This window comes from Mangifera indica, chromosome 9, assembly GCF_011075055.1.
Source record: "Mangifera indica cultivar Alphonso chromosome 9, CATAS_Mindica_2.1, whole genome shotgun sequence".
In the NCBI taxonomy this organism is placed as follows: Eukaryota; Viridiplantae; Streptophyta; class Magnoliopsida; order Sapindales; family Anacardiaceae; genus Mangifera; species Mangifera indica.
The window spans coordinates 13785599-13794844 of record NC_058145.1 but is presented as its reverse complement, the minus strand read 5'-3'; the positions used below and the strand labels follow the sequence as shown (position 1 = coordinate 13794844).

Below are 9246 nucleotides of genomic sequence, written 5' to 3'. Positions count from 1 at the left end.
TTTTCAAAAACTTGACGGATATGAGCGTAGCAATGTACTAAACCTTGAGTGAAAATAAGTATTTTGGCCATTAAAAAACATTAAAAGTAGTGTATATTGTATATACAATAAAATTATATACATAATTTTTATATATAATTTTATGTATGAACAATAATATATCATTATGTGATTGAATATTTTTTATCTTTAATTTTTAATTATTTATTTATATAATAATATATTATGGTGTGTACACAATATATCACTATTATAGATAAATAAATAAATAAGTACAGCTAACCAAAATCATAAAAGCAAGATTGTTTGGTTGTGCTCACTGGAATGGATTGAATGGTTGAATATTTTGAGTTTGACTGACGGCGTAGAACGTTTGACCGTTGAGTTTCCTTTTGCGGCTGCCATTAATGCTTCCGATGATATCAGACTTCTGACTTTGTAAATTTTGATGATGAGAGTTGATACCTCTTTCATTCAAATCTCAACATTTTATCACGAAAGTAATAATTAAGAAGCAGAAAATGTGTTCTTTTTTTTTTTTTAATTCAAATGATATATCACGAAGAATATGAAGTGATATATATCTCTATACCGATAACATTGACATGTCAGCCAAACATGATTTTGGTCAGCAAAACAAGCATTACATGGAGTTAAATCTTTTCGGCTTGACCTAAACCTAGTCTCTTTCTATGGTTTGGGCTATTCATTCGACTTAAATCAATACCTAACAAAAATCAATATCAATCAATCAAAGAGCAGAAGGGAAAAAAACAAAATTAAAAAAGTTACCCATGTATGTAGACTCTGGTAGTCCTAATACCATCGCTTTTTCCTGCTTCCTACCATTGGCCTTTGATAACGTATGAGACTGGGGGTCCTCTTTGCTTTTGAGTGAATTTTGGATTACTCAAACTCAAATCCAAGATTACCTTGTGTCGGTAGAATTACTGTTACAAAAAATATCAATTTTAATCAGGTTCTTAGTATAAGGAGTAAATATGATTCAGATCAAAGAAGTAATAAGACAAGTTCCCAAACTTAGATTACGTATGATATTTAATTAGGAGATAATTTTGTAATCTAACTGAAAAATGAATTTGAGAAATTGACACTTACTCTACATCTTTGCTCCTTTTGAAATGGAAATATCACCATAAGGCTCCTTTTGCTCAACTTTTAGGTAACCATGAGTGGCAAGGACTGCACAGAGATTGGCATACTCATTGTCAATTATTTATTTGTTGAATTGTTTATGTTGAGGGTTAATTAAGAACGATTCTACGAAGAAGAGAAAGGGTAACATGTTTTTACACATACCGCATGTCTGATAAAAGAGCATAGCAGCTCCTTTTCGGTTCAGTCCAGCAGCTAGTGCATTCAATGATTCTTCATTAGAGGCTCCTGGTGCATCAAAATGTGTTTTTATATGCCTGTAGGAGTTAAATTCCAAGGAGGATATATTAATTGATAGTCCAATTGAATTTGACACTTGCAGAACTAATAGGAAGACAGCAGGTTTCTGATGAATGATACATTCGAATAGCATCAGTAATCTTGTCAAGGGCAGGATTGATAACAGGAAGCTGAGTTTGTGTTGGTCCAGTTTCCACCAACAATTCTGTAGAAAAATAAACAAAGCAATCGATTCCTCATTTCGGATAAAGAACCAATTATTTGAACTTCCACCTGATGAAAACTAGAGAAATAATTTTGATTTATTTGCCTGGTTCAGGTGTAGAAACATTTTCTGCTAGCCTTGATAAATTGAAATCTGGTTCGGGATACTCAAATGGTTTTTCCTCTTGAATAGGTTCAAGGCCATTGCCACTTTGTCTAGATGAAGAACAATGCCTTCTCTGGTTGGATCTGTTAACAATCAGAGAATACAATTTAATAAATCATTTGAAGCAGTAGAATATTACGCCATGTTAGATGAAAAGGCTTCATGTATATTGCATGAAATTTAAATGTACATCCAAACTTTCTTTTTTAATAATCTTTCTAATTGATTATAATAGGAAGTTTTCCTAACCTGCTTGGATTGACTTCTTGGTTACTATGTCCAGATTCTGAGCTCCCAAAGGACATATATGCTACTGTAATTTTAAAACAAGAAAAAACTTAATAGATGCATCATAATATTCATCCAATAACTTCAAGATTTTTACCAGGAAAGTGAGATGTAAAGATTATGAAAGAAAGATGAACCAACCAGAATTTTCAGGTGTGACCATCACATTGGTCTCGTTGTCCTTTAAACCCCTGTTCAGAAAGTTGGCTGTCATTTCTTCAATAATGTCTTCTGTTGGTTGGTCTTGGTTAAAAAATATTCCCCGTGTTCTTTCTATGGAACCACCTAGTGACTGAGAGCCAACTGCACTATGAATATCTTCAAAGGGCTTCACATTCGAAACTAAATTAGACATAGGCTTAAATATTTTTAACGGAAGCAAACTAAAAGACTGGTGTCTTACAAATCCTGCTGGTATTTGAGGTTGTACTCTCTCTTGTGGTGGCATTGATGATGATGATGGTATTGGGCGTTGCGGTGGCGATAATGATGATGATGGATTTTGGGGTTGAGGTGGTGAGCTCTTCTCTGCAAACAAAGTATAATGCGAATCTCTTTTCCTAGATTATCTCTGAACAAGAAATATCTCAAGGGCATTTCAGAAGTGAACTCTTACTAGATGGTGAATCATGAAGCGGCTGAGTACTTTTCCTCCATAGCTCAAGAAGAGGAGCTGGATAGGGGATTGCTTCATTTCCTTTAATGAATAAATTATCCGTTAACACTGCAGGTGGCAACTCCATAAGGTTAGCAATCTTCATTTTAGACAAGATATCATCTCTTGCCTGCAACAGAATGCATAATACTCATCTTGCATTAGAAAAGAATTCTTCTCTAATTATAATAGGACAAAAAACTACATGCAACATTCGTGCATCATTGAACTATGTACAGACTAGAGACTCCTTAGATAGTGGCAAAGAAGTTTTCTTTCAGATAAACTAGAAATAGGATAAACTTGGAAATGAATATTGAAAAACAAAATCAAACCTTCCTCTTTCTTCTTTTTCTTCCACAAAGATTTGAAGTATCTTGAAGCCAGGATTGGTACATGTCACCAGGAATAATTGTTTGCTCGTAATCCATTATACAGGCTGCTGGAATTTTCATTTTCCTTCTTAATGGCCCTTGCCTCTGTTGACCCTGCTTTATCCAAACCATGAAGGTTGGTCAAGCTTGTTATGTTTCTTTTGTCATAATGTTTACACAGACGTTCCATGTAATTGAATTGTTACCTGTCTCCCTTCTTTGTTTTCATCAGATTGTTGATTGACTTGGTGTTCTGGATGCTGGTCATGGATTTCATCAGCTGTTACAAGGTTTGAAGGTGAGCATAGCATCTGTCTTGAATTTTCTATGCAATTTTTTAATTAACATGCACAACGACATATGTTCTACATCTCATATATAAGGCTTTAGCCACCATGTCCAAATTAGCTTTTTCACAGTTGTTAAAAATACAGTTGCACAAAGAAAAAAAAGAAAAACATTATAAAAAAGCTTAACATGATAAGAGTTGGTCATTGTTTGTGAGAAATGTCAAGCATGATGATAGGCAATTTAACAAATGTTTAATTACTAGTTTACCAGATGCTTAATGCATCAATAGTAGTAGACTAAAATGATATAGACACTTAGTACTTCTATGATGGGAGTCCCTAACAAGATGAACCAAGAAGAAAAATAGCATGATTGCAAAATTGAATATTTTATGTAAATTCTCGTATGGGATGCTAAGTTTCAGGGCAAGCAACAAGTTGAGTGGAGTTATTACCAGGCTGCTGACCTCTTTGAGGCTCATCTTGAGGGGGTGGAGAAGGTGTAAAAGTTGATGCCATTTGCGTGTGCTCCGCTGAAACAAAATTTAGCTGTGTCTCCATGTCCTCGTCAATGTCAAATCTGTACGTACCCCAGAAAAGCATAATTATAGATAGCTATTATAAAGTGGAATAACATAATTTCAAAGAAATCTCAAATAAGAGATGAAAAGAGGTTACTTTCATCTCCATGACACTCTTGAAAAATCAACTGCCTTGTTTTCAAGTGAACGTTGTGACTCATAAAATATATATCTCACAACCAGTCTTTTACTATATAACGTAAGCTAACCTAACAATCAAGAAATGTTAATGTATTGTGAATGGAAATCTACCTTTCAAACCGATCAAACATGTTGTTGTTAGCCTGGTAGCAATCCAAACGCTCAAACAAGGTGATATTATCAACATCGGCTGAGAAAGAGAAGGTAACAAAATGTCAGCTTGAAAGGAATAATTGGATTTTTGTCCAGTTCCGTATGCCCACGGTGATGATTATTAATTAGGGAGGGAGAAGTTTAGATTTATGAAAACAACCTTGGTGGAAATTTTGCAATGGATCCTTCTCTCCAAGATTGCTGTGAACATAAGTTTCATCCAGGCTATCTAGCCGCTGATACAAAATACAAGAGATCTAAGCGTTATATTATTTTCTGGCAATTATTCCACGAAAGCTTTTGAACACTATTGTCCAATATTTGGCTCTATTTTGTTTTGTTTATCCACGGAGTTTTGTGTCTTATACTTGGGCATCTTGCTAAATGGGAGCTCTTTGGAAACAAAAAAGATTAAAATGTTGAGAAGAAAAAAAAATCTTTTCATCTCCTCAACATATCACAAAACTCAAACAAAGCCAACAAGAATTTTCAAAGGGACCTTCTCAAACAAGAAAAATTATTGAAATGATACTAACTATTGCTCTGTTTAATGAAACTTAGTAGCTTACCATCGCACAGTAGGTTGTTTGTTGGAACCCCATCTCAGCGTTTGAGCAATTAAGCGAAGGCTCAATATCCTCAAAATCTGTCTCTCGATTTTCAGGCAACGTAATAGATTTTTTTCTGAAAAAATAATGAAAATCATCAATCAATAGCAACAACAGCATTTCTGTTACAAATCAACATTTTTTTCAATGAGAGTGAAAGACCTAGTAATTTTCATCAGATCTCTCATCTGTCAGTGTTGAATAGAAACAAAATACGTTTTAACTCTGGAAACAAGAAGCATCCATCAACAAAGAATGAAAGTAAATTGCAGAGTATTGATACTGAAAATATTACCCACTTGTTTGGTAATTATTAACAAAACCTATCAAATACTTTAAGCTAGAATTAGTTATTCTAAAAAAATTTTGATGAGAACAGTTTACTTGATAATATCTAGTTGATGAAATTAAATAAATAGTATAATTCAAATAAGATTTTAAATTCTAATCTGGAACAAAGGAATGTCTCTGTTTTCACTCTATAAAGTAAACAAGAATGTCTATATATTCAGAATATTTCAGGAAGGCTACATTAGAATATCAAATTCAGATGGTGCCCAACTCCACGTAAACTTTAAATTAAAACACACAGATAATTTTTAATTTCGTGACTCAGTTTTTTCAAAGGATATTTTAACGTTTTAATCCACCATATATACATTTAATTCAAAACCACACTGTTTTAATCCTTTTGTGCTATTTCAATTTGCAAATGTAAGTTATCTCCTGTGGAATGGCATCATTTGGTTGCAAAAAGAACATCCATCTCCTCGTCAGTTTCACAACACTAGAATTTTACTGTAAACTTTAGTTGGTTTCTTGCACTCGCTGAAACCACGAAATATTTTTAACAACATTTAGAGCTAGCTGCTTACCCAAGGTCAACTCAGTTGATAAACCTCAAACAATAATATGATGATGATGATAATCTTCTGGTAGTAAATCATCTTAAACTAAGCCGTTTTTCTTTTTTAAAAAAAATGGCTAAAGCCAAACTGAGCTGGTATTCAAGAAGAGAAATGGTTACTTGGCTTGTGATTTTCCTTTGGGGAGTACCGTTGGATCTGCAACTGCTTTTACCTTCCATGCTTCGTTCATTTCAACCTAAAACCATTAATCACCAAACATTGTTACTGACAAGTGAAGAACAAAATGAAGGAATATATCTAAAATTTCACGAAATTACCAGGAGTCGATTAACATCGTCTGTGACAAGAAACAAACAAAAAAGCATAAAAAAGAATTACATTACAGATTCGAAAAATTCTCATTCACAGATTCTAAACAGTAAGTCGTACAATTAAATGAAAATTACCATAAAGGAGTTTCACTTTTTTTTCGTACACAATCACAACTCCACCTGAAATAACAGATCACGTATATGGGATTAGCTAGTTTAAACAGTGAATGGAAGTATGAAGTGAAAATTAAAAACATAGCTAATACTTTAATTACCCATGAGAATTCCAGAGAGTCTCAAAGCCAGAGGAACTGGTGGATTCAAAATCTCTTCACTACAAAAAAAAAAAAAAAAGATTAAATGAAAAAAAGAACTGAGCTCTTAGACCAAACAGAGAAAAATCAAATATAGAAATAGAATATTCAAAAACTATAACCAGATATGGATGATGTTAAGCTTGTCGAGCTTCTTTCGATTCATTTTCGCGTTCATAGTCGCAGCCAACCTTCATTGAAATTGAAATCATGTTCATTAAATTACAGAAAAATAAAATAAACAAAAAAACAGAGAGATGTAACATCAATAAATTATTTAATTTCATAAAATATAAATCATGTCACCATATTTGTCCCATAGAAGCTTTGCGAGCCAGAAGCTGGTGAGAGAAGAACATTTTGTCGATTCTCTGAAACTATGAGAAAAATTCGAAGAGTTAATAGCGTTTGTAAAATAAACAAAAAGAGAGCATATAAATAGAGAAATGAAGAAGAGGCTTACATGCGCCGAGTTTTTGAATCTCTACAACGAGCTAATCATATCACTATATACTCTACCCGCCATGGTAGAGTCATGCCTGCGGAGCGAGAAACACGTAAATGCTTTGAACCGATAGACTCACCAATAATTTCAGAAAAATTTTGTACTTTTGTGTTGACGTGAAGACACGTGTACTGCGTTGAGGAGAAAGTTGAGGCTTTGATCGTACTAGGTGGGTGACAATAGCGAAACTTTTTGCAGCGACAGAGTTAGTTATTTTCTGGGGACCGCCTAATCTGATGTGGACATATATACCCTCGAGTCGACCATATTGCCTTTGTGTGTGCGACACAAGCTGCTTCCTGGGCACGAAATCTTGCTCTCTCTCTTTTTTTTTTTTTTTTTAATGTCATGTTTCATCTTAAGAACAATTATGCAAGATTTTATTTTTTCAAACGAGAACCAATTGTGTTTTTTCAAGACTAAATTAATCTTATTAAATAAATAAAAATATTATACTAGATAAATTAAATATTTAATTTTAAAATATTATATAAAAAGATTTGAACATATATCTTATTATGCATAAAATCACTTGTTATCTAGATTTGAAGGCGCATGAGATAGGCAAGAGTAATATTTTATACCTATTTTAGGTATATAAATATGTGTTATTATATGATTAAATATTATTTTATTCTTAATTTAAAATCATTCAATCACGTAATGATATATGTAAATATATATTCGTTTATATGCTTATAATATATACACATAAATTTATTATTTGACATAATATATTAGCATATATTTTGTAGGAAAGAGAAAAGGGAGAAGTAATAATCTACTCACAGTTGGTTTTCACAAGACCGTAATTAAAAAAACAAGATAAACAAAATTGTTAGAATATTAGAATTTTCAAGTAAAAGATTTAGTTCGAACATTTCTTACATTTGTATAACTTACTTACCCAAAAACTTGTTGATTTTACCTTTGTTAAGGGCAATGCAAGTAAATTATTATTGTATCTATAATGATAATAATTTGGTTATATTTTTATATCTTTGAGTTCAGTTTAAATTACATTCCTTATTTTCTTTTCCATATTGCTTATCTAGTCCAAGCCAAAGTTTCTTCATCTTCTACAAGGAAAATAAAACAGGATATTTTCTTTAATAAATTTGGAATCCTATTTTTCGGTTAGTTTTTTTTTTTTCGTTTCAGTAAAATACATTTTTTTATTAGAACATAAATCATAATTCAACTTGAAGTAATACTCCTAATTGTGATATTTTTAAGCAAATCTCATATTGACAAAACATGAAAGAGATGTTAGATATATTTGTACTTAGTATCTTATATTAGTTAGGGGTAAGAGGATTTGACTGATTAAATAATTTGTAAACTCTTTAAACTGTCAAAACACACATTGACCTTTGGCTTGTAAAGCATATATCTAAAACCATGATGGATTTTATGTTCAAAATAGATAATATTTTGATAGTGTATCAAACTATGGCTTGGAAAACTCTAGTTAACGTAGAAACTGGCCAAATTTAATCCATTTTTAACAGAAATAACAAAAAACAAGACTCCTAATGCTACTAGAATAAGATTTCTAATAAAACAAAGCTACCTAGTTTAATTCAAATTAGTTTTCCCTATAATTTCAGGTCTGTAAGATTAATATAAATGAAGGTCTCAAAAGCGCATAAAGTATTTTTTTGTCTTCGTCTCAAGTCTCTGTTAGGGCTTAATCTCTCTAGCTTCTCCATTATAACTCCAGTAATTTCTCAGCCCCGTTGTCTCACAAACCATGAATTCATTATTCACTTTGTTTGACGCCTTCTGTGCGGGCTGCCTGAGCCAGAAACCAGTCATCAAAACCTCTTTCACTTCCACAACGAATGCCGCCAAAATGCCGATTCAGTCACAGGATTTGAATACTCTCAACTCTAATCAAAAGCAAGAGACCCCTCCTCCATCATCAAAGGCGAATGGTAGGAACTAAGCCCATGTTTGCGCAAGAGTTGGATAGATGGAAACCCCTTTTTATTTGGCATTAGGATGATTACAGTGGGAAACCCTTTTAGATTTTTTTTTTTTTTTTTGGTCTTTTGCTCGCTGATTGATTGTTATTGATTTTATTTTATTTTTTTGTTATTATTATTATTTTTTTTTTTGTAAACTTAGGATTTATAGATTAGTTGGCTTTGTATTTTCTTTTTTTTCCAAATAATTAAATATTATCGGAGATTGTTGGTTGTAGTACACTATCTGCTTGTGATTTATATTGGGATTTTTGCATAAAACTGATGTTTAGAGAGATTATATTCATAGATATGCAAACTGGAAGAGATAACCAATAGTAATTTATGTAGCTTCTAATAAGTTAATTAAAATGAGTTAACTAAATTCGTAAGGTATGAATTCA

At 32.3% G+C, this 9246-nt stretch overlaps 1 protein-coding gene across 2 annotated transcripts; it reads right to left on the bottom strand.

The window, feature by feature from the left end:
- Positions 1 to 513: 513 nt before the first annotated feature.
- Positions 514 to 6767, bottom strand: LOC123225271 (sister chromatid cohesion 1 protein 1). Of its 2 annotated transcripts, XM_044649194.1 has the most exons (21): positions 6677 to 6767; positions 6493 to 6561; positions 6332 to 6390; positions 6192 to 6236; positions 6063 to 6082; positions 5904 to 5980; positions 4838 to 4952; positions 4429 to 4504; positions 4227 to 4305; positions 3849 to 3973; positions 3310 to 3383; positions 3065 to 3217; positions 2691 to 2859; positions 2478 to 2602; positions 2216 to 2402; positions 2036 to 2099; positions 1727 to 1869; positions 1537 to 1621; positions 1321 to 1433; positions 1120 to 1203; positions 514 to 950 (listed from the first exon to the last, which is right to left on the bottom strand). In XM_044649194.1, exons 1-20 carry the CDS (start codon positions 6727 to 6729, stop codon positions 1121 to 1123), a joined length of 1914 nt encoding a protein of 637 aa, XP_044505129.1. In that variant the 5' UTR covers positions 6730 to 6767; the 3' UTR covers positions 514 to 950; position 1120. The 2 variants fall into 2 exon arrangements, with proteins under 2 accessions (XP_044505129.1, XP_044505130.1); XM_044649195.1 differs by lacking the exons at positions 6063 to 6082; positions 6192 to 6236; positions 6332 to 6390; positions 6493 to 6561; positions 6677 to 6767 and adding an exon at positions 5039 to 5101 and having other exon boundaries at positions 5904 to 5921.
- Between the last annotated feature and the right edge of the window lie 2479 nt (positions 6768 to 9246).

Excerpts from the sequence above, each read along its gene's own strand:
- LOC123225271 (XM_044649194.1), bottom strand. The coding sequence starts at position 6,729 with ATGTTCTTCTCTCACCAGCTTCTGGCTCGCAAAGCTTCTATGGGACAA. Across the intron at positions 4,505-4,837 it reads AAACAACCTACTGTGCGATG|CGGCTAGATAGCCTGGATGA; the intron begins GTAAGCTACTAA and ends ATTTTGTATCAG. Across the intron at positions 4,306-4,428 it reads ATTGCAAAATTTCCACCAAG|CCGATGTTGATAATATCACC; the intron begins GTTGTTTTCATA and ends TCTCTTTCTCAG.